General features: G+C 43.2%; 1 protein-coding gene across 2 annotated transcripts in view; it reads right to left on the bottom strand.

Moving 5' to 3' along the window:
- Cacna2d3 (calcium voltage-gated channel auxiliary subunit alpha2delta 3) overlaps nucleotides 1-26,100 on the bottom strand; it is an 837,667-nt gene that overhangs the window by 27,120 nt on the left and 784,447 nt on the right. For both annotated transcript variants that reach the window (XM_048421249.3, XM_048421250.3), the window contains 2 exons: nucleotides 24,861-24,916; nucleotides 17,307-17,418 (listed from right to left, as the gene is read on the bottom strand). In XM_048421249.3, coding sequence (XP_048277206.1) covers nucleotides 17,307-17,418; nucleotides 24,861-24,916 — 168 coding nt within the window. The remainder of the gene's footprint in view (nucleotides 1-17,306; nucleotides 17,419-24,860; nucleotides 24,917-26,100) is intronic.

The following is a 26,100-nucleotide window of genomic DNA, read 5'->3' as shown; positions in this document are numbered from 1 at the left end:
AAAACTTCCTTCAGTGGGGTGTATCAGAATGAGAGGCCCTGAAGGCCAAGATGGGACCCTAAGGTAGCAAGGAGAGCATGAGACAGAAGCATAGAATACAAGCAGACCTAAACATGATGGTCCCTTAAAAGGAGGGAGCAGCTTCCCTCTACAGTGGCAGTTTTCAACCTTTGGGGGTTGCATCTCAGACATTAACACTCTGACCCATAACGGCCGCAAAATTACAGTTAGGAGATAGCAATAAAATAATTGTATGGTTGTGGGTCAGCACAACATGAGGCACTGTGTTAAAGGGTTGCAGCATTAGGAAAGTTGAGAACCACTGCTTTAGAGTCTGGGGAAGAACTTCCTTAAGAGCAAGAGAGAGGGCTGAGAGAGCCACGAGAGAGTGGGGAGGCAGAGGGGTCTCTTCAGAGAGCAACTTTCAGAACATCATCCCGAGCAAATCCACTAAGGGGTCTCTCTAGATCAAATCCGCAGAACAAAGGGAAGATCTGACCTTTAGAGCTGGTGGAAAGTCTAACATCAAGTGATTTAGTCCAACCCAGCAGCATGGCAAAGAGCTGGGAGGAACCATATTAGGACCATAAATCAGGGCCGGCTGTGGGGCCACACATAGCACAGCCAGCTTCCTAATGAGAGTTCTAGAATGTATCTTGCTTGTGAATCCTGTTTTGTAAATGTCTATTTATTTTGTTAAGTTACATTAAAGTGACCACCTGTGTAGAAGCAGTGTGTGAACTGGACATCAGAGTCAGCATTGGGACTCTTCCTTTGGGACTGCAGATAATTCCAGTCCTCTGTGAACCTCCTTTATCCTTGAGCAACGTTCATAAAGTTCTTATCAGCTCTTAGGAATCCGAAATCCCATTGTTGTTAAAAACAGATGCTTGTTTTTGGATACCATACAAAATAGCAGGTGTCTCAACTGCTAGGAGCACACACCAAGCCCCTCACACTCCCACTCAATGCTAGGAACGCACATCAAACCCCCCACCCCCACTCAGTGCTAGGAGCACACACCAACCCCACCATACCCCACCCCCTCAACTCATCCTTCCAAAGGAAATTCTCAGCACCAGAGGTACAGACATTAACGCACACCCTTCGTATAGTAAATCTAGAAGAACTCCCAACTATCAAGCACCCACTAAATGCAAGGCCAGATGAAGGCTCTTGTATAATTATATCCTGTTGTAGCCACAGAAAACCTCCGAACACCTTAGCATTTTGGTTTTATAGGCCAGTACACCACAGTGAAGGGTGAAGTCACTGACTAGCAATGGTCACCGAGGAGAAGATGGTGACAATAAAAACTCTGACGCAGTTTTCACAGTACCAGGCGAGTAATTTCTACTTCTAGTTCAAGCAACCTCACCTGCTGTGAAGGAAGAAGCATGAGATGATTATTAAACAGAGTGGCCATTGCTGGGAAAGAACTACCCAGGGATGCACTGTGGAGATTTTCCTCTTAAACAGCATGTAGTTCTTGCCAATGATATCCATATTGTGAAATTCTTCACAGAAACTAAGCTATACTCTTTTTAGTGGTCAAGGGTGTTGTAAGACAGAATGTCCTTTGGACCTAATGTGATATCATCATGGGCTTTGCCCCTGGCAGTCATGGCAACAAGAGCAGAAGAACATAGAGCTAACCAGGTCGATGGCAATGGAGGACTGACACTTCCCAGGGAGAAGAGGAGGGGAGGAGCCCTAGTCCACAGCACAACTGCCATGAGGTTGCTTCCATGACGGGCTAATATATCCCAGCTAACTAGGGCTGTCCACATTGCTATAAGTAACCAATCACTATAATGGAGAAATAAGCAGTAAATCCACTGTCTCACCAAGCTAGACTTGGGTAAAATTGTACTTTGGCCTGTCAATGGTGGCCATCTGGGATATAGAGACATTTGCTTGCCATGAGGAAGAATTAAAACCAGGGTAGATATTATGTTGAGATGTAGCTACATGGACCATGACTGAAAAGGGTCTGAACAGATGCCCACTGAGATGTTCCACCATCCAGGGACAACAGAGCAAACCTTTTGTACCTTTCTGAGCTCTCCATGGGGCAGGGTACTTCACTGCTGTGAGCCTGAGCCTCAGCTCTCTCCACGGTAAAACGTAGATAAAGTACAAGAACAGGAAGAGCTCCAAGCACCCACTGGCTACCGAGAGTGGGAGAATCCGTCTCCTCTGGGGGTGAGCATCCTGCTAAGTTATCTGAGTCTCCAAAACCTGTCTCTAAAACATACACATACAGTAACACTAAATGGACTCAGAGAGAGGGAGAGAGAGAGAGAGAGAGAGAGAGAGAGAGAGAGAGAGAGAGAGAACAATAACTAGAAATGATCATGAATTTGAGGGTGAGTAGGGGGGAGATGTGGGAGAGTTTGAGTCGAGAGAGAAGAAAAGTAATGTGATTAGAGCACACATGTAGGGAATTATTTCTAAAAGAATTCAAAAGAAGTAGCGGAAGGAAAAGAAGCAAGATAAATGTAATCCTCTTAACAAAAGAAAAAGATAGGCATTCTGGAAAAGAGAGAACAATAACTAGAAATGATCATGAATTTGAGGGTGAGTAGGGGAGATGTGGGAGAGTTTGAGTCGAGAGAGAAGAAAAGTAATGTGATTAGAGCACACATGTAGGGAATTATTTCTAAAAGAATTCAAAAGAAGTAGCGGAAGGAAAAGAAGCAAGATAAATGTAATCCTCTTAACAAAAGAAAAAGATAGGCATTCTGGAAAGTTCACCTCTCAAAACTGACAGAGGCTCAGAGCTCCTGAAGTGGTCAAGATCACAGGGCAGACCTCCTTCCCAGATGGAACCATTAAGGAGAAACACACTTGGTTTTCTTACGATCTTAAACTCCTTGCTCTCTTCTTCCTCTGACCATCCTTCTCTCTAGTTCCTCTCCATCCGGGACCTCTTTGCCCATTTTCCCTCCTCTATGAGGGCCCAGTGTGCTTGGGAAGGTACCTGGACAGCATCTTTCTAGACACAAACCATGTCTAGAAACCATTGGCTTCATCCAGTCTCAGTAGTCAAAGAGTTTTCTTGTCAGAGTCAAAAGAGTTTCTCCAGAAGACGGACGTGGAGGTTGCCTGAGGTAGCAAACACTGCAGCATCTGCTTCCAAGTTAAATGAATTCCTGTAGAGCATGGTGGTACATACTTAAGACCCCAAATTTCAGAGGCTGAGGCAAGAGGAGTATGAATTGAAGGCCAGTCTTAGCTACACTTTGGGACTCTGTCTCAAAACAAATTTTTTGAAATGAATTTCCTTCTGAGTACACAGAATGTCCCTTGTAAAAAGTGGTTTGTGCCTCGAAATTGCTTCTCTATTCGGCGCGCTGCATTTGAAGTAGCATTGCGGCTTTGATCCTCTGAGTTCCTTTAACACATCAGATGGGTCTTAATACCCATAGGAATATATCAACTCTTTCCAAGTTAAACAAATGGGGGCAAGCTGGAGAGGTAATAAACACACATCTATAGGGTTCTGGCGACTCACTAAGCCACTTCAGGTGCAGTACTGGGCAGAGCAGGGAGGGAAGACAGACGGCTCTTTGAGGGAGCAATGGCGGGGGTCACGGCATACACCACCACCCGGATGCAGACAATGCACCGCAGAAAAGCAACTTGCAAACCTCAGTTGTGTGGAGACAGCTCTGTGCTCTCCATCCCACATGCAAATAAACATTCTAAAAATATTCCCTGGCTCTGCTGGTCTCCTACCCTCCGGCATGGAAGGGGAAAGCCTCCCTGTGTAGTAAGCCTGGCCAGGTGTACATATGTTCCCACCCCGCTTTCCCACACGTTAAGAAACGTACAAATGGGAAACTGTTCGCACGACTAATTCCTATCAGGTAGAGACCTGCCCCATCATTACAGACGTGAACCCTTTTATTTTCCACAGTGGACTCAGGAGAGAAAACAGTAATTCCCAACGCTTCCTGTATTAAACCCCTCCAAACGTGGCTTATCAAAGAGCAAGCCAAGATAGCAACACCTACATAACAGCGTCCACACCATCCGGCTTCTCAAAGTTGTAATCACCTGGAAGTTGGGTGCTCTTTTATCCTTCGAGCATCTGAGGAAGGGAATCAGTGATGCTTCTGTCCCAGAAAAGAGCAGCGTTGAGCTGAGTGTGACTGGGAAAAAGTCCATCAGAGTGGTTTGCTTTTGCTTTTTAAATTTTATTTATTTATTTATTTGAGCTAGGGTCTCACATTGTATTCTAGGCTGTCCTGAAACTTACTATGTAGCCCAGGCTGGGCTTTGAACTTACAGCAATCCTCCCAAATTCTGGGATTGCAGGTGAGCTCAATTCATGTTCCTAGGTTTTAATCTTGATTTATCATACTTTTTGGTCATGTATATCCATCTTATGATATTTTCAACATCAAAACTCTCAAGACAAGCATTGGTCCCTCCTCTCCCCTGTGAATGCATCAAGCCGAGGCAGTTTTAGCAGCCACACACACACACAAAGCCCTAATTAGGCTGCTGGTCGGAAGAGCAAGCATTGACTTCCTCCAGCTTGGCCCCACTCCTGCAGTAAAACAAAAAGGAAAACAGGCTTTTATGATGGGGCAGAGCCTTGATATATGGCGAGTTGTTGGGAAAGAGTTGGGTTTTACAGAGCCATGGTTTTAATCTTTTGTGATAGACTGACACCACTTTTAGGATCTAGAAGTTACTACCACTTACTTTGTGAGAGGCAGAAGAGGGAGGAAGCAGAAGACACTGCAGGGGTAGAGGAGAGTGCCGTTCTTCTAATGCTACTTGTATGTGGCAGTGGAAAATTCAAAGCGTGAAATATCTTCGGATCTTCAATTTCAAGTCACAAAGAATGCTAAGGGGCAATAGGAGGGAAGACGGATGCCGGGGCCCTGTGCTGCTCACACTGTCAACTTAGAAACAGAATCTAGAAATGCTTAGAAGATAGATCTCCATCTCTGACATCACTGTGAGGTTTTCAATTAGTTCATTTGTGGGGGAGGACCTACACTGTAGGGAGCACCATACTTTGGGCTGGAATACCAGACTACAAAAAGGAGAAGGCCAACTGAGCACCAACACCATCTCTCCCTGCTCCCTAGCTGTGGATGGAGCGTGACCAGATGCCCCTCACTCCTGTGGCTGTGCCGCCCCCTCCTCACCGAGCCAAAATCAAGTCTTCCTTCCCTGAGCTACTTTGGCCAGGTATTTTGTCCCAGTGATGGCGAAAGCTGGGAATCCAGCCCACTGTCACCACAGAGGGGTCACTGGTGCCACTGTCCCTGTAGAGAAGAAAGCTGGTTTATTTTAAAATTAAGGGTTGGTTTGAGAAGGCCATTGCCTATGCGGTGGGAAAACAAATCACAAGCAGTTGCTAGTTTCAAACAAAATTGGGGACAGATATTTGGCTCTTAAGACTCTTTAGAGCAAAAGATACAAAGTATTTCAGCCCCATTAGTGTAGGCTTCCAATGAAGCGGTTAAAACTGTTACATTTTAACACCTACAATTACATTATTCATGACACCAGTGTTCTCCCACTGGCAAAGTCTGGATCTAATTTGGTTAATGAAGTATTTGAACATCATTGGCTATGTGTAGCTTCAAGTTAAGAATTCCAAATTTTTCTAAAGAGCTGTCAAGTAGACACAAAAAAGGGCCAAGCAAACAAACAAACAACAACAAAAACCCAAGAGCTGCTCTATCTGGTGAAGGCTCACTGGAGCAAAGTCCCCACTGTCTATTCTTCCTGACAGAAACTGAATTTGACCTTCAATCTGAGAGATCTGGAAGAGGAGGCTGCCTAGAATCCTGTGGTTTTCCTGTATCCTTGTTAGCACAGAGAGGGTAGACTGTGCTCTTTTAAAAAAAAAAACAAAAACCAAAAACCTTCCAATTGACAAAAACGTTTGCTGTTTGCTAAAGCACTAAGTATGAGGACAACATTGTAGTGGCATTACATTTGTATTTTAATAAATAAAGCTTGCCTGAAGATCAGAGAGTAAAACAGCCACACTATCCAGCCTTACAGACCAGGCAGTAATGATACACACCTTTAATCCCAGTAGCCACAGTAGCTTGCCATAGAAACCAGGCAGTAGTGGTGCATGCCTTTAATCCCAGAACTAGAGAGGATTATAAAATGGGAGGAGGCAGCTCTCAGACTCAGGTTCATTTCGAGATTCCTGAAGGCAGGATTACCATTTTTGGGTAAGAGCCCGTGGCTGGCTGTTTTCCTTTTCTGACCTTCAGGTTGAACCCCAATTTCTGTCTCGGAGTTTTTATTAACTGTGCTTCACTACACATAGTTTCAAAAAGTGTGTTGTGGAGGATATATACATGGGGATGCACATATGTGTGGGGGCTGAAGGACAGCCTTAGGTGTCATCCCAGGTAATGTTGTCCAGACCCCTGAGATGGGGCTCTTCACTGACCCGGTGTTTACCAATTGAGATAGACTGGCTGGCTAGCAAGGCCCAGGGATCCTCTTGTCTCTACCTTCCCAGTGCTGGTATCATTGCGTTTGCCAATACATCCAGCCCCCTCCTTTGAATGGGGCTTCTTGGGGTGGAACTCAGGTTCTTGTACTTACAGGGCAAGTGATTTACCAACTAAACAAATCCTAAGACCCTGTACCTCTTAAAAAATCAAACAAACAAAAATTAGCATTGTCTATGTTGAGGTGAGCAAACAGGAAACTCAGAGCATTTAAACAACTGGTTCGGGTCTATGTGCTGCTAGGTGTGGTGGCCCGGCCTCTCATGCTCACCCTTCTCAGTACTGGTTCCACTCACATTTTGCAACATGTCCATTTTACAGGTGGTTCACAGAAGGCAGCCAGGGAAGGAACACACCTGCAGCTCTGCCCCGGGAGCCTGAGCACACCGGGTAAATTGCCCACCCAGCGTGAGACCTCAACAGGAAATTGGAGTCCTCCCTAAGAACATAGAATCTCTGAACTACGGTCTTCTGAACTGTAGCCCACGGAGCATGTCAACACAGCTTCGAGAGCAATTACTTTCCTTGAGTTTAGGGGATAAGTGCAAGGCGTGTGCGGAGTGGTGAGAGAGGAGACTGGAGCCAAGGCTCTGGGCGCTCGCAGGAAGATGAGCAAATCTGTGCACACATCCCGGAGTGAAACTGATGGCAGTGGAATTTTTATGAAAAGCGATGAGTGATGTTACCAGAAGGAAAATCACATGCTAAAACACAAGAAGAAAGGAACCCACTTTACCTTAGGAATTGGTAGCTTACCAGTGTTGAAATATAACAAGGCATTGGAGGCTCTCGCCTTCAAACCGTGACACGTACTTAAAGTTCTATTTTTGATTAATTACTTTCAGCAGCCTCCAGGTATTGCACTTTACAACCGATTCTTCTTCCAAGGAAAACCCTGTGGATCGGCTCACTTCCTTACCCAAGGGGGTGAGGTTATCAAGAGGTAAAGAAACGTCCTGGAAAAATCATAAAACTTCACACCCCTCTTAGACAGTGACTTTTGTAAACTTGTTGACAGTCACAAATGCCCAGAAAATATGGGCTGAGTTGTTTTCGATTGCTGCTTGAGTTGCAGATTAATTTAATAATCACTGGGATATTGAATGACGAAAATTATTGGTTGCAGCATCCAAACCACCAACCCTAATGACATTCTTATGTAAATTCATATTTTCTTTTAGGCTCCTGCATTCTTAATAAACCCTATACTTTTATGACTCCTCTTTAAAATATCGCATACTGTTCTCCGGTTATAATATATAATATATCTGTCTCTGTTAAAGACAGATAAATGTCTACTTTTGGAGTTGCCGATTTGAAGGTTTCTATTCAGAGAAAATGAATCATCCCTGGATAGATTTTCCACATAAGAACATCTTGTGATGCTGAAACATGGACACAGAAATGGAGTCATAAGAACTATCCTCCGCCCCACGAAGATGAAAACCAAACTTGCACTATGGCTATAGCCAACTGACATGGCGTTCTGAGTTCTAGCACATATCTCAAGCCCAAGGTCATCTGATCTCTTTTAAAGGATGGAGGATCGTTAATGACACACCAGAAGCAAACGGGTGGCTCCTGCCTGTTCCCATGGGAGGAGCAGGGTTCCTTGGGACTGTGGCTCGGTGGCCATATGTGGCCATTGCTTGTGGAGGGAAGTAATCGCTGCCTTGAGACCAGTTGGTGATGGACGCAGTTTTCTATGTTCCACTGTGGAAGGCGAGATGTTTTTCTATGAAAAAGATCTTAGTGCGTAATTTCTGAAGTACTATAATTTCAGCCAAACTCTGTTTCCAGCTCGCTGCTGGCCAAATGCTACAGTTGTGTTATTTTTGAATGGGATTACTCCTGACCTGAAGTTACCTGTGAAGCTGATTGAAATTTAGTAATTTTCCTTGATAACTTTATCTGAAAAATATTCCATTGCAGACAAAAAGTTGACAGGCTTCTCTGCTAATGACAGAGGCCAGCTTTCCTATTGCCGCTGCACTGAGCGATCTGTGGGCCATGAAGAAAGAGTAGGTGACAAAATTAAGTGACATGACTTTCCTCCTTCACATCCTGCATCCCGGAAATATATTGCTCGCATGGAGGAATAAATAACATCTTTATAAATATTTCCATGGAGATAATGTACATGTTCTAATAAACTGTATTTTATAGAATGGGGCGAGAAATGACAGAAAGGGGTCGATGTACGGAATAAAAGAGCTCAGGTCCTCAACGCCAGTGGTTCTGAACCTTCCTAGCGCTGTGACCCTTTAGTATAGTCGCTCAGGTTGTGGTTGACCCCCAACCATAAGACTATTTCGTTTCCACTTTATAAATATAATTTTGCTACTGTCATGAATAGTAAAGCAAATATTTTGGGTGACAGAGGTTTACCAAAGGGATCGCACCCCACAGGTTGAGAAACGCTGCTTAAAAGCTCCCCTCCCCCACCTCTGAGGCTGCCACTGTGATACAGAAGCACTGTTCCACTACAAAGCTTCATGAGTTAAGGGTTAGATTTAACAGACATGAATTGATTTTTCATCCAACTAGCTACTTGGAAATTTGTTGATTTCTAGCCATAAAAAGAAGGGCAGGTCACTGAGGGGATGATGGTGCAGTCAAGAGAGTGCCCGCCACAGAGGCACGAGAATCTATGCTTTTTTTAATTGCTAAGTGTGACTGTCTACTTGTAACTCCAGTATAAGGGTTGGTTGAGACGCATAGACACAAGCTCCCTTGGCCAGCCAGTCTAGCCTATTAGTGAGTTCCTGATTCAGCCAGGGACCTTCCAAACTCAAACACTGGGGCAGGGGAGCCTGTGAGAAAGACATGCTATCCTCTGCCCTCATACACTCATGGAGACACACATGTATGTACACACGTGTGATACACTGCTACACACACACACACACACACACACACACACACAGGAGAAAAAGCACATGAATTTTGTGTTTTATTGGTATGTGTGTATATATGTGTGTGTATGTGTGTGTGTATGTGTGTATATTGTGTGTGTGTATATGTGTTATGGGGAAGGGGACTGACAAACAGCCTCCTGAATGGTGGATTCTGTTTCAAGAGCCCGCTTTCATCGCTGTGGCCTCTGCTGTTTCAGCCATCAGCAAGAACCTGATCACTCCCTTCTCCTCCCTCAAACCTTCCTTCTGTTCAATCCTGGTGTCAGGGAAGCATCTCAAGTCCGAGCTTCCTTTGAGATCTGAAGGACAGGGCAGCCATGCCCTTGATACCCGTTGCTTCTCTCGTCTCTCCTCACTCCCAGTTCTCTACAGTTTCACTGAAGTTGAACTTGGATGAACAGATTCTACTGCCCCTTCCATCTGCCACTCCCCCCCCCACACCCCGCCTGCTCTTTAGTAGGCAGTGACTTCCTCTCCACCTTCTTCCCACTCTTGTGATGCTGGGTGCTCTTCCTTTCTTACCACTTGATTCCCAGTCTTGTGACTACAAAGGCAACAAGGACAAGAGCCAAGGATGTTCCCTTCATCATTGCTACCTCATGAACAATCCAGTGTGGAGGATGTAACGGACAGCCAAACAATAGTTACTAAATTCACGGGCTAGCTTCAGTTTTCTTCCTACAGTTCACTTTCTTTTAGAGCCAATTCATTAGGAACAAACTTCGGGACCACTACTGCCTGAAGCTCTCTATCTTACCAGCTCCACCATCACCTCGCAGGATATAGGTTCAAAAGCAGTCTATAAAGACAGAAATCCAGACAGTGCCAATCCAATGGGGAGTGGAGATTCTGCCAAGCAGGGGACACACTAGGGGTGCTACTGGGGAGCTGGTGCTGCTCTCTGAAGTCTTGGCCTCAACATTGGCTGTATGGATGGGTTCACGTGTCAAAAACATAAATCAACCCGAAATTTCAGTATTTGTACATATTTCTTAATGCACCATCCTTCAATCAAAAGCTTACTCAAAGAATGAAGAAAGAGCACAAATCTTTTCCATCTATACTCCTGAGTGTTGACGGCTTTGCCTTTGTAGTACGCAACTCCATACTACAGAGCGGTAGGTGGTGTTCTTAATGAAATGTTGAAAAGAAAGACCCAAAGCCTACAGCCTCTCCCTTATGCCAGCAAACTTGGGAAGGCCTTTATCAGCTCCCAGTCTCATGTGGTCCATCTTACCTCCTTCCTCCTCCTGCTCAGCAAGGCTTCAAGATCTGAAACCAAGCAGCCGTAACACTATAAAGAGTGAGCCTCACCGTGTCCATGCCGCCCGCCCTGTGTTCTCCATACCAGCAGCCTAGATTCTGGACCACAGGCGAATGCCGTGATCCCCATGTGTGCCACGGTTCCAGGTGAGCATTTCTTAGTTTCGAGACCATTAGGTAATTTTAATCAAACTGCACCTTTGTTTCTAGCTTTGAGTTTGTAAGAAGAAAATACTGCTTTCTTTAGCAGTTTCTCTCCTTAGATTTTCTTATGTTTTCTGTACAATGAACAGAATAATCATAATGCATGATTGCCAAGACATAAGGGTGACCTTGTGGAGTTGCAGCCTCAGAACCTGGGGGTGTAAAGGTCATTTCTCTGTAAGGTTCTCCATCACAAGGTGGTGGTGCGCACTTCCCTAAAGCACAAAGTCATGGTCTGTCAATGTCTAAGATGTGCATGGCCTATTAAAATCTGACATGTAGTTTCTGTTTCTGTGGGGACGAGAACGGTGTCAGACCAAAGACGGGAATACTCACATTGCTCCAGAATATTTTTCAGGGTTCAAACTTTGTGAGTGTGAGGTATGATACATCTTAGCCATTTGTGGCACTTAACAGAATACCTTAAAAAGTAACTTATGAAAAACAAAAGATTAGGCTTACATTGTGACTGCAGATTGTTGCCAGCAGACCGACCTTGTAGAGAGGGCTCACCCGCTGCTTCAGAGATGGGGAAGCTTCCAAGGCACTGGCAGCAGGGTGGGGGTGGGAGTCCCCTGGCACTAGGGCAGAGCATTAGGCGCTCCTAGCCACTGAGACGTGGCTCAAGCTGCTTGGAGCAAATACTGCGTTCCTGGCACTTATGGGCGAAGGCGAGCCGCAGATTTGGCAAAAGAGACTACCCAGACTGCGTGAGGACTCTACATCCAGCACCCAGCATGCTGCAGAGGAATCAGCACTCAGCACAGAGGACTCAGCACCCAGCACCCAGCATCCTGCACGTAAGACTCAGCACCCAGCACCCAACATCCTGCATGGAGGACTCGGGGGGGGGCACGTTGGGGACGGGGGACACACGACTCAGACAGGTTTCCTCAAGCTTCTTTTATAAGGGCATCCATTTCATTCGCAGGGCGTGCAGAGCCTCCAGGCCCTACTCATCTCTTAAAGGACACCACCTATTGATATTATCACAGTGGAAAAGAGGTTCTGACATACGACTTTGGGGCAGGGGACATTTATATTAGTATTCTAGTGCATAGGACATGCGTGAAATGTGGTCATTTACTGGGTACTAATTTGTCCCAAGCATTGTGTTAAATTTATAACATAATTTTTTTCACTTGATTCTTTCAGTGAGTCTATGATATGCTTACTGATATTACTGTTATTATTATTAATTACCCATCATCACAAAGAAATTAAGAAGACAGGGATCACCCTCTGAACTTTGTACTTCCAAGGCCCCCTACATAGACTCACCACTTCCTTGTGGTGACCCTAGAATATCTGATCAGAAGAATAATCTATGACATGACAGACTGGGCAAACATGAAAACCATCCTGCCATAAACACTCAGGCATGTGGGATGAGATGGGAAGACAAAACACAGTTAACTACAAGAGTGCTTACGGGGGAGGGACAGCCAAGCTGCACAGTTACAGCTAAGTATAAGGAGCTGCTAATCTGACCCACTCAGAGGCTCTGAACAAGAAAAACAGCAATGCCCATGAGAAATCAACTTGCATCTGAAAATGAATTCTGCTTAGGGAAAATATTTACCATAATTATATGGTGATGAAACCCTAAATATGAAGACTTACATAACGATTATTTCCAGGCAGTCAATACTAATACAACAGAGAGATCCAAAGGCACAGCTACCATAGAAATCTGAGCCCTGTGCTAATGCCAAAGAATAAGAATTAGTACATGAGACAAGTTCTGAGCTAAAAAATGTAACAGATTATACAAGAATCTACCAGCCAAAAAAACAGACACAAGATGATCAGTAGCTCTCCAACATTCACTACTAGAATATTCTTAAACGGTCCCTATTTAGTACAGAAAATCTAACAAGGACTGTAGGGAAGAAATCTACCTTTAAGAGAAGCAAATTAATCTTCTAGAAAGTCTTGCATATTAAGAACTAAATGGACATCCTAATCAGCAGACCTAAAAGAAATTGAGTTAAAAAAAACGCACAAAATAAAGCCAATAAGCAAAAAGGAACACATTGATGTTGAAAATCACCTGAACGAATTATGAAAACACATTAGAGAAGGAACTCTGTGGAAGTCGTCTACAAGGGGGAAAGACCGACCAGACCAATTACTAACGTACAGAGCTGAGATGTGAAAGACAGAGAAAATATTTCTACTTAAGAGTCTGTGGCCTTGGTCTTTATGATTGATGATAGTGTACACACAACAGAATAAGAGGGGCTTTTGTCATCATGATAGTGTGCACGCTTCAGCACAGGAGGGGCTTTGGTCAACATGATAGTGTACATGCTACAACACACGAGGGGCTTTGGTCGTCATGATAGTATGCACGCTACAGTACAGGAGAGGCTTTAAAGAAAGCATGAAAGAATGTGTCATTCCTACACCATTCCTACAGAAACAAACCAAAAATAACACCCCAAAACAACAGCGACAGAAAAAAACATGGTGGCAGAGGTAACCAGCAATAAACTACATTCAGTGGTAAGAGGAATGAGATAGTAACTAGGTTAAAAATACAGAGTGTGGGAACTACACATGTGAGCTAGGAGGTAAACCTGTGAGAAGGCACACATCTTTTTGTTTGTTCATGAGAAAAGAGAGAGGTTCTAGCCAACGGGAACATGTCCACAGAGCAAAGGTGGTCACTGCAAAGACGAAGGACACACCTGTGCTCTCAGAAGGAGAAACAGGAGGACAGAAAATTGAGAAATCTAAGAAAGTAAAGAAATAAAGACAGAGTCTGGGAGAGAAAAGCACCTGAAGTGATGGCAGGAACAAGACTCGACTTGTCAGAAAGCTCACAAAAATGTATCTTCAAGGAATCAGTCTGGCAGATGATAGAGGCAATAAAAACTTCAAGTCCAGCTAGTTACAGAGCAAAATCTCAATGTCAGAAAGGACAGCAATGAAATTGAAAATGCAACACTCCCAAAATGAGCAACTTCACCTATGTGGTAAGCGAGCCACGTAGGTGTCAAGGTATGAGGTACTTTATGGATAAAGACAGTTCTTACTTAGGGGGGAAAAGAATGACTGGTCAGGAAGCAAAACTGACCCATACAGGATCTCCATGGTAATGTAACTTCAAAATCTGAATTGTAACATGAACTGAATGATAGGAAGGAACTGAAAAACCCCTAACCCTGGATGAGATTGCATGACATCTGTAATAGAAACCCATATAAGCAAAAGAAAAAATGGGTAAGGATTTAAATACATTGATTAATTTGGTTCAATGGATAAATACAAATCTCTCACCAAAGCTATTTGAAAATGCAACTTGGTTTCAAAACACATGAACAAATATTACAGAGCAAACCGACTTCATACATATACCAAAAAGCATGCAATGTGGGTTACGAAACCATTTAAAAGATTTCAACAATAAACAAAAAGAGACTCAAAACCCATTTACTAAGAAACTTCAACCACCATTTTTTTTTTAAAAAAAAATGTACAGCTACAAATGGCTTCAAGTTAGAAAAGCTTTATAGTTAATGTTGCAAACCTGGATATTAAGTTGATAACGAGGCACTGTGGAATGGAGAGATACAGAACACACACAGAAGAGCCGAGCACTAAACACTAGATATTCCAAGATTAAAAACAGAGGAAACGCAAAGCACAGAGGGAGGATGAGGCAAGCACAACCCAACAGTCTGAAGAGGTAGGGAGTGAGAGAGGCAAGATGACCGGTGAGCTAACAGGATGCAGAAAGAGGCAGAAACAGAGAGGTCGGAGCATTTTAAATCAAACACCATTTATAAATAAATTCAATAAACTTGAAAATGAGATGAAATACACAATGTTAAAAGAATTATAATAACTTGGTTAAAAATAAAAAGGGTGAAATGAAAAGGATATGTACGTATGAAAATAACATAATGAAACCCATAATTCTACATGCTAAATTAAAAAAATATTAAAATGAAAAATTTAGAAAAGAGAAATAGAAAATCCAGAGAGATCTGTCTACTAAATAACTGTAAATGCTCACCCCACACTTCCCATCTGCCACTGGGAGCTTTGTGAATTTCTATGAAATTCAGGAGAAATACATAATCTGTTTTATAAGAAATGTCACACATAGTAGAAAACAGGAAAATCCACTATGTAATTTTGTGGCAAGCAACTTAACAGGAAAGTCAAATGATAACACAGGAACGAAAAGTTTAGTTGCTTTCACTTTTGAGCACAATATTTGCCAAAAAAGTCTAATGAATTTAGCAATATGTTTTTGCTTTTATTTTTTTGTGGTAAATAACAATGGCATTTTTATTTGGAGGAAGCAGGTCTAATTTTCACTTCAACTAAGATTTCTGCTATGAAAGGCATAGCCATCCAGCTTTGTACACAGAACCCTGTACTTTCTGGGGAACTGTGTAAGGGCTGTGTCCTTTGATGATGCCGTCACTGTCTAAATATCACTAAGCACAAGCAAACGAGGATGCTATGAGGTCACCATGCAATATGTCTCATGGGTTCACTAGAGCATAAGGTGGGCATCATCAGGCAAAATGTCACCTGAACACATGATTATACACACATCCATGTGCCTGCAACATATATATTAATTTTGAAATATATACATATTTTCATTACATAGTGAAAAATTACAGAAATCAGCAAAACAACATAGGATTAAATTACTTTAATAGTATAAAATTTTTTAATAAAATTCAGTGCCGTGTAGTGATGGCACATGCCTTTAATCCCAGCATTCAGGAGGAAGAAGCAGGTAGAGCTCTGTGAGTTCAAGGCCAGCCTGGTCTCCAAAGTGAGTTCCAGGACAGCCAGGGCTACAGAGAGAAATCCTATATCAAAAAACCAACCAAGCAAATAAGCAACCAATAAATATAAATAAAATTCAGTATCCATTCAGGTATCAAATGATACCAACAGAAACTCTTGATGTTTTTCTTAATCTAGGAAATATTTAACCAACGGTAATTCTAAGCGACAGTGGTAACCATGGCTACTCATGTGTTCCTGCACTATATACATATAGGTAAGCATTTACCATGTTCAAGGAATGATGATGGGGGCAGAAGGCAGGTAAGAGGGGGGAGGGAGATGAATGTTACCAGAATGCATTGCACACATGTATGAAACTATCAAAGAATTTTTAAGTAATATAAATTTGAACTTCAGACATTTTTCTATTCCTCAAAGATATTATGGCATTCACTGAGAGATATCAGCATACTCTAGAATCATTCTTTATAGCAGGGAATGTTCACACCATCATTCCTTTAAACATAACTAAAACATGGTATGGAAAAAATGGCTAATATGAAAATTTCACATTATTTACCTTCTATAAAAAAATCTAACAAATTCGCATTTAATGTGATATTATTAAACATGATTAATAGAAACTTCTTATCAATAGTATCTAGTGTCACAAATTATGAAACAATAATTAGGATGGATGTCAGATACTTTTCAGAAATAATATCACTTTCTATGCAGAAAGTCCAGGGAATCCACATAAGAACTACTAGATATAAAACACATAGAGCAATCTGTTGGTATGCCCCACCACCCACGCATTGAAAACTTGGTGCAGATTTATACTTACATATGACAAAGGGCTAGTCAGAGCCGCATTTGTGCTGGGTGGCCCATTTAAGCTGCAAGGGGTTAAAGCTCTAAATGCAAACCACACTCATTCATGTGAAAATGAAGCATCTCTATATTAGGAGAGGCAAAGATTCCCTTAAGAGTGGCACGCGATGCATAAACCAGAGAAGAACAAAACAAACTATACTGAAATAAAGGCAAAAGAAAACATATATTCATCAAGGGTCATCCATCAATAGTGAAAAGACCAAAGCACAGGATGGCACATAGAGAGTGTCTGTAGCTCCTAACAATATAGCACAGTACCTAAATCACTAAGAAGGGATCCGATTACCCAGTAGGCACATACCCAAGAGGATCAAAGACAAGAGTCTCTAAATGACCAATAAAACTATTAAAATATGTTCATCTTCAGATCAAAAATGTTCAACCTCAGAACACAGAGAAGACATGCCTGGTGGTGGGATTCAGCTACACCTGAGGGCACACTGTCCTGGCTAAACACAGCTCAGGACATTTGCTGAAGCTGAGGACTGTCAGCTGGGAAAACACCAACAAACTAAACTCTTCTATGTTTCAAGATGTCTTGTCACGCATTCTGGGTGTTTCCCAACCTTAAACCAATCTACCAAAACCTGAGGACTGTTTCTCCCCAGCCAACAGATTTACATTCTCGTACCAGAGGGCAGCCATGTTTCCTTGCCCCCAGTGTACATGTATGTGTGTCCAGTCTATTGGCCCACGGGGAAAGCTCCACGTCCAACAGAAAGGTGTGTCCAGTGGGGCTGCGGGGGCTGGGGGAGCTTACTTGGAGCAGTCTTCACAAGCAATGTTCCCTGTGGTCTCCTTGATGGTGCGTTCGGAAACAAAGGCAGGGTATTCAGTATCACAAGGCTCCAGGGTCTGTTTCAGTTTCTGTGCTGTGGGGGAAAAGGGAGCAAAAAAAAAATGAAATCTCGGTGTTCAGGCTCAACGCCGTGCCTGGCAACCCAGAACAGCTCAAGTGCAGTTCTACTTAGGAAGCTCTGTGATTTTTCTAGGCACAGTACAATGCATTATTTTCTAATTAGTCCAGTGATTTCATCTGCCAAGCAACTCTGTAAGCTATAATTCCTAAAGCAGTTGTGTTGGCTTGATCGGCTATCATTCATGCATCGCAAGAATTCTTTCTGGGTCAACAGCAACCACGGGGTCTCTGACCTCAGACTCACAGTGACTTAACCCCAACACATCTGGGAATCTGAACACACACCGAAAAACGTCAGCTATACCACATTACGCTATTATGGAGGGCAAGATACACGTCATGATACAACTGCACCGTGCTATTATTGAAAGAAAATTGAAATACAAAATAGTCAAAGACATACATTCTTTGAAGTATAGCACACTCCAAACTCTCTGATTATGAAGTTTCTCATTCAATAAGACTAATAACTAAATAGTGTGGGCATAGGAATGAGTGGCTGGTGAGCAAATAGTTCAGCTAACTCACACCCAGTGGGCGGGACCCATGTTTGTAAGTCCCAGATTTCTTATTTGCATCAAGTTCTGCTTTCAGAGATCAGTGGGAGAAGTGAGCACTGAGGAGTGCTGACGACGGTGCTTCGGAGATAGTGCTAAGGTTGGATTAATTGTAACATTAACAAAAGAATACGCATTCTTGGTTTGTAGCATTAAACAATGCCAGGGATGATGCCATACCATAGCTCACGGTTAAGGGCAAAAGCTTCCACAAGAGAGAAATTTGGAAAACAAATTCCCCACTCTGCTACTTCTAGCTTGCGCTCAGCATTCTTGTCTACACAATGGGGATGCTACTTCTAGCTTGCGCTCAGCATTCTCGTCTACACAATGGGGATGCTGGTGGCTCAGGTACTCCGCATGGCTCAGGTACTCAGGTAGTTCTACTCATTCACAGCTTCACCGTTGAGTACCTGGAGCTTCCCAGTTCCACATATTCCCAGCGACCCTATACACAGTTTTCTGTTTTGGTTTGATTTTGGTGATGCATGTATGGGATCAAGCTTGTATATAAAATTTCATTTGCAATTCCAAAATGTGATGTGTAGAATATAACATGTCGAGTTAGACTCCAGGTGCAGGTGGATGCATGACAGAACCATGGCGAATTGCCTTCCTGGGATGCTGTGGGATCTAAGCGGGTCCACGGAAGCAGCACTGTAAAATGCTTAGCTGCTCACAGTTGGATAATTGTTCGACATCAGTGAGCTGTGCCCTACGCTTTTACATTCTAACACAACTGTTTCGAGCATATGTGTTTTCCCCCTGAGGTTTCCTTATTTCAAGGAAACTGCTTCAAGTCATAGTACACTGGTATATTTATTTTTTTAATTTAAAACAAAATAGTTCAGCTTCTTATTTTTATTTATTTATTTTTAGCTAGAAAATTAGAACATGTGACCTCACTGACCAGTTGCGGATCTTAAGGGCATGCGAATGTCACTGGTGACCACCCAAGGCTTAGTTCAAGAGCAAGCATTAATATACACACTGCTTTTCACAGGCAAATTCTCTCTCTCTCTCTCTCTCTCTCTCTCTCTCTTACACACACACACACACACACACACACACACACACACACACACACACACCGAACCATGTCTCCAGGGCCTTGGATAGTGTTGTTGTTGTTTTTTTTTCCAAGCAAATATAGTAGATAAAGAAAATGGAAGAAGTTACCTGGCAACAGTTTGGCAACACAATTTCTTATTTTCACAATTGATTTTTCTCTGTTCAGCAAGTGATTCTTATGTCCAATTTACATTTTAAGTATCCAAATTTCAAAAAGCTCACTTCTAAACGGAATAAAGATTAAACGCACAGTAGTGCAGGTTAGAAGTGAGCATGGCACACACGTGCAACCAGCATATAAAAATGTGCCAGCAAACTATGTTCACTAAAGAACCGCTGTGTACCCGACGCTCTTCTGCTTGGTACACATTCATTTCACAACAAAATATGCCAAGATTTAAAAATAAAGTAGGAAGTGGGAACTTCTTTTTCTTTTAAAGAAGTGAAGAAGTGCTTCACTATTAAAGAAGGCTCTGCTAGGTGGAGTAGGTTGGAGTGAGAAAAGGTGGAAGGAAATAGTTCAGATTCCCCCAGGAAGTAGGTGGCAGAGCCAATAATGACTTCCCAGCTTTGTGAAGTCGGGCCAATGAAAGAAAGCAAGAGGTCTTCGAGGAGAGCTCAGGGCGGTAGCGCACACACACATGATTTAAATAAGCCCGACAATTTCGGCATCTCTAATTCTAATTGTCTGGGCTCTGTTATGATGGAATGAGTTCAAAATGTCCATGGCGAAGCTCATTTGGCCCTCATCCTTACTGGAGATGAAATTCTTTCTCCTTTGACAATTGCAGGGTGCTCGTGCTGATGTAGGATAAACATGGTTTACAGCACGAGGTAGACTAGCCGTGTGCTTTAGAGAGACATACAAAATTACCCCAGGAAGCCACGGCCACACTTGCTCTACCTAGCCTGGGCCTTTCTTTGTCTAGAGCACTGTGGAAAACACCATCCAGATTTGCCAGCCACTACTGCTTATCTTTGGAATTTCAAACCAGTCACCGAGACTGCCAGCGATCTACTTAGTGAGTTCTGCTTTAAGTCCGGGTGCTCAAAACTTGTGATCTAGCAAAGCTGGAGGCACTAAAAGATGCTGCTCCTAGCCGAGGTCGGTTCTTTTTTCTCTTCAAAGGGACAGCTGTGGCTCCGAAGCAGGAAACAAGCTGCACCAAGGGCTGAATAGAGCAGTTTGTCATAATCTTACATATTGATTGACAGCAGTGCTGGGGGTGGCATCCAGGGCATCACCTAGACTAGGGAAGTGGTCTACACCGAGTGACACCCCTTCTACCATCACCATCTACTTAAGTGGAAAACAACTAGAGCCTCTTAGCAATCCCCACTCAGGAGGAGCTTCGGGGCAGGAGTCACTGGGCATCTCTGAATGGAGCCTTCATCACTGCATAATCAGCAAGGCGCTGCTACTACATAATTTGGTGGACGAAGCAACAAAAACTCTGTGAAATTAAGATGCCTGTTCAAAGCCACATGGCGGGGAGTGGCAGGGACCAGGTGTGCACCTGGGCAGTCTCAGCTGGAAGTCACACTTGCTAATAATAACGGATCTGCCTCTCACTCCAGTCGCATGGGTACCTGAAGCTGATGTCACCATGACCTTCCACTCGCTCCTCAAAGAGCATCAATAGGACATCTAAACAATCAGATTGCTTGAATTTCCCCTTAGCAACAAATGTCCCTAATGAGAATAACTGACTTGGTGGGTTCACCGTAATTATGTGCAGGCAATTGGGAATGGATAGATTTGCCATTTGAAAAGCCTCTCTCTCCCTTTGTCTCTGTGAATGCAGCCCCATTCATAACCGGGAGCCAGCAAGCTCCATTCTCTTTGTGAAACTTCACCCAAATGAGACCTTTGGGCTAATCAAGCAGAAGTGGGTTTCCACAGTCCCTTCATCAAGGAAATGAGGCAGATAAACAGTATAATTATGGATTCTATTTTTAGCTAAAACAAAGATGTATGTCTCAGCTCAGGGTCTTTATCTAGTGAGAGAATAGTAAATTTAGAATGAATTGCAAGTCGAGATGGTGCCGAGGCCATTCCTTCCCAACACTGAATTCAGGATTTACACAGACTTTTAACACAAAATTCCAGCTACGGCACCCCATGGAGGAATCCACACACCTCCCTCTGTTCCAGTGTCTTCATTTACAACACGGCAAAAATCGTATTTCCCCTTTCCCTAGTAAAATAGATGGCCGTGGGCCTGAGTGAGACAGCTCAGATGTGGGATCCAGCTCTACACCATGACAGAAGGCAGCTGGAACTTTCATGCAGGTAGAAAGCCTTGGCTTAGGTCTGTGTGTGTGCGTGCTCCCTCCAATGCTCCTATCATTCTCCCTATCTGCCTGAAGGGGTCCTGGGAGAAACCTGGTGACAAGTACTTGCAGGGACTACCTCTCAGCTGCAGAGGAGGGGAGACTGGAAGGGGGCCTGGAAAAGTTTCCGAACACTCTGAAGTGCTGGAGCATTCTGTGTTAGCATACCAAAGTTGCAGTGTGAATGTCTGACCCCTCTTCTAATAATCTTTGGGATGAAGGTGTCACAGTCTAGAGTTGAGAGGGGCTCTCAACTTGTGGGTCATGATCACCTTGGGGGTCACATATCAGAGGTCTTGCATATGACATAGCAAGAATTATGGAATAATTTTATGGTTGGGGGTCACCCCAATATGAGGAGCTGTGTTAAAGGGTCACAGCATTAGGAAGATTAAGAACCACAGGTCTAGAATAAGTGGACATTTTGACATTATCTTTTAGGAAGAAATGTAGGAAAATTCTCCCGACAGAACACTGAGAACTAAAGCATCACACCATCATTTTGACCTGCGCTGGGACAGTTGTGGAGGAACAGGGATATAGAACTCGGAGTGGGAACCTTCTTGAGTATCTACAGAGTCCAGGCAGTAACCATGTCTTTATTAATCACTCTGCCCTGACTGATGTCCCTCCATCAAGACCAGAACTTCTCGATGTTGACTTTCTGAGTCAGCTGCTGCTCTGTTGTGGGGCTGTCCTTAAGGAATAGCAGTATCCTGGCCTCTACCCACTAGATGCCAGTAGCAAACTGTGACAGTCACAATCAGAAACGCCTCCGGAGAGTGCAGTGACTGGTGGGGGACAGAATTGTCCCTCAGTTAAATGATACTGTTCTCAGCAAAGACCACAATGACGGGCTCTCAAAAAAATTGTTAAACCTTTGGAACCAAAAGTGAGGGTGGCTTTTGAGATGAAAGGTCAAGGTGAGAATTGGGGGTCTGTCTGGGTGTAGAAACTGACACAAAGAAGGTCTCTCTTGGGGACTGAGGATACGGTTCAGTGGGGAGTGCATTTTTCTGGCATTCAGGAAGATCTAGTCCTCCACACTGTGTAAAGAAGGCAACATCCCAGCATCGGACAGATAGAAGTAGGAGGATCAAAAGTCAAAAGTTCAGGATCATTCTCGGGTACACAGAGAATCAACAACAACAACAAAAAAGAGTTCCTTCCTCATCTGTGAGGGAAAATGCCAAGAAATTAAGCACCAAACATACAAACATGAAGTGCCAAACATGACTCGCCCACCACCTCTCTGCACAAAGCTCACTCCTAAGAGTGAGCCACCCTTAAAAAGCAAGAATACTCCCCTTCCCACTGGACTCCTGCCCATGCGCGCCAGTGCCCACTTCAAGCTTGTACTGTACCTGACTAATCTTTATTAGCCATCGAGGAAACCAGAGACTCCTAGAGCTTCCTGCAGAGACAGGGTCTAACTTTCGGGCTAGACAACCCCTTCAGAGCCATCACAGCCTCCTTTAGGGAGTCAGCCTTTGTTCTCGGCTATTGGTGTCATAGGAAGATGGTCTTAGCCAAGCTGCACCTCACGCCCTCCAAATCTACGGATTTATTCGGCCCCACCTCATCTTTTTTTTTTAAAATAAAATTTATAAATATCAATGAAAACGAATTTAGACCACAGGTCACAGGTTTAGGGGCTATAATAGTCTTTTTTCCAGCTACCCTGAGTCATGGTTTGTACCCTGTCTACTAACTTCCTGTTCTTCACGTTGATTTCTGACCATATTAACTCCACAGCCCCCCACTACTGGACTTCAAGTCTTAGGTCTGGAGTTTTGTTTATCATTTTACATATTTTTATGATTTTTTTTGAAAAGGATATGGCTCTTGCTATGTGACTCAGACTGGTTTTCACTTCCTAAACTCACAACAATTCTCTTGTCTCCGCTTCCTGATAAGCGTGTGGGTCTTGCATCTGGCTACATAAGCATACCAATATTTTACAATTCTCATTCAAACTTTTGCAGGGCCAGTATAAGGACCTTTCTGTGGGTGAATGAGAATCCTGAAATGACCTCCTTAGGGACACTGAACAAGCCACCATCGCTTGGTATTGTAAGTGCCCTGTCAACTATGGAAACCCTTCCTAACAGTCTCAGTTATGGCCTTATGTTCACTGTCTAGACTGGGATAATAGGAATGTATGCTGCAATTCAATACTAGTGCCCACCCAGTAACCTTGATGGGGTGATGCCTGGCAGAAGAATGACCCAATAAGGTATTTAATAAGCCAAGGCCTTGCTGTGCCCTCAGCCTCAGTTGGGTGCTGTTGGGAATAAATAGACAGTTATATCACCAAGGAAACCTAGTGTCATGTAAACGAAACAAAGAAAGGTGACCATGGTAGAGAAGGGCAGGGAGTGAGTGTTAAAGGACTGAGGGGGAAGCAGAAGCAAGTGTTTGGGGATTCAGAAAATCCACAGAGGGCTCCTAAGGCATGAACCACAAGGCTAATATCCAATACCTAAGTTGTACCACTTTATGATCTCACCATTAAAATGAAAAAAAAATATAAATAAAATTCATGCTTGTAGCCTACCAGGCTTTAACATCCACGTTTAAAGAATTCAGAAAACAAAACAAAACAAAACACACACACACACAAAGCCAAACAAAAACAGAGAGTATCTGAGAACTTGCATTGGTGAGAAGACCTGGGGGAGACGGCTGGGGACAGCTCACCCTGGAGTGAAGGCTTTGAAGGCAACATCGTCACTGCTAATGTCAGCACTGTCATCTTCATTATCAGAGATTAATTACAGTAGCATCTTAGGCTCCATTCACTCTGGTCATCAGGTAACATGATTTATCTCTCTTATTACACACAGACACAACACACATACAACACACACACACAAACTTACACACAACACACACACACAGATAAATATTCTTCTCACTGTTCTTCTGATGGAGAAATTAGGACTTGGTAAGATCAACTGGTTTGTCAAATGTAAGATTTGAAGCCTGAGTTAAACCACACTATAGACTAACTTGGGTCTCTGAGAATGTCCACTAACTACCACTCAAAATATCAATCTAGGTTTCTGCAGTTGTGCAGACACAACTAGAGTGTTTATCCATCCAGCCAGTCAGAACATGGATGACTTGTCTGCTTCGCTTAGCTTTTCATGTTGCCTATTAGCTTTCTGAAGATTTCAGACCCTTCCAAAGTATGACTTTTCTACTTGTGTTGGGGAAGCAGGTCCAAGTGAACATGGGAGGAAAGAGTCTGTAGAATTCTGTGTCGGACTGCATGGCCTAGGCTTCAGCAGAGTGGCTTACTGCCCACAGAACTGAAGGACCGTCACAGTGTTCTGTGTGGTTTAACCAAGCCAGTGGATCTCTGATGAAAAGTATCAGTGTCCAGGTTCATCACTCACACTAAGAAACAGAAACCCCAGCTGCTGCTCACCTTTAGCTGTCACATCCGAGTGCCACCAACTGCAGAGGTTAAATTCCACCAGGAACCTAAACAATGGAAGTCCAGGGTTATACGGTCATCTAAGCCCCAGCTCGAAGAGTACGATTATATGTCATTTGGTGCTGTCCCCACTCTATTTGAAAGAATAACGCTGCACTTTGGAAACATTGCTGTGGCTGACTGAGTTCCCATTGAATTACCGCTCAGTTTCAGTTCACTTTTAAAAAGCTATTTTACCATCAGTGGCAACATAGCCCTGAGATTATGGTCTCCTGGTTGAGAGGAATTTTTAGTTGAGAAATGTCTGCTGTTTGATCAGAAGTCAGCCTCTGGTAATTTACTCATAATATCACCTGATTTTATTCTATAATAAATAGCCAATTTCTAAAGGACCCTTTGCCTTATTTCATAACTTAAAAATAGAGCATTCTTCTGTGTCAGAACCATGGTCTGCAGCAATATAGGATGGGTTGGTTCAGCAAATGTGTTTAAACATGTGCATGAGGGCAAAGAGGAGGTCAAACTTTTAATGAAATTATGCCATAACCCAACTTCAGAAAAATCCAAATATCTCAATTTATAGCTAAGGATTCAAAGACAATATGAATCACCTAAATGAATGGTGACAGATCAAAAAATAATTTTCATTTTTTTATCATACTCAAGGCTACTATCCTTAACAACTACCTCTCCATCAAAATCCTACCAGTAGCTTTAATCCTTCTTCCATCTCTTCTATATACAGCACACTTGTTTGCCTTGGGGATTTATAAACATTGTTCAATTAATATAGATTGCATTAAAGAAAAAAAAATAGACAATGTCAATTTGCCAGATGGTAAGGGATTTGCCTTAAACCTACAGCACTAAATCCTGGCTGGGAGAGAGGAAGAGCGATAGTTTGATACAAATTGCTCAGTCTGGTCAACATTCTATTCATGGGCTACACTGTGCTGCAAAGTGTCCATTACTTCATCTGTAAGCCAGAGTTTTCCTCTCTGTGCAATTCAAGTCTGACTTCAGTCATAAAGTCACCCAACATTCTCAAAAGAGGACCACAATTTGATAAGGTTAATTTATTAACCCATACCTAGGTAGAGCCCCTAGCCCCTTCTGTGGCCCATGTAAACCTGGCTCCCGACCAAGCCAATACATCCCAGAAACAGTGGACAGCTTGGCTGTGTGTTCTCCTGACCACAGCCCACCCAGGCAGCATTAAGACAGCCAGGCA

The sequence above is a fragment of the Myodes glareolus genome, chromosome 5 (genome assembly GCF_982192425.1).
Source record: "Myodes glareolus chromosome 5, mMyoGla1.1, whole genome shotgun sequence".
Lineage (NCBI taxonomy): Eukaryota > Metazoa > Chordata > Mammalia > Rodentia > Cricetidae > Myodes > Myodes glareolus.
The sequence above is the reverse complement of the archived record's forward strand: the minus strand, read 5'-3'. Positions and strand labels throughout refer to the sequence as shown.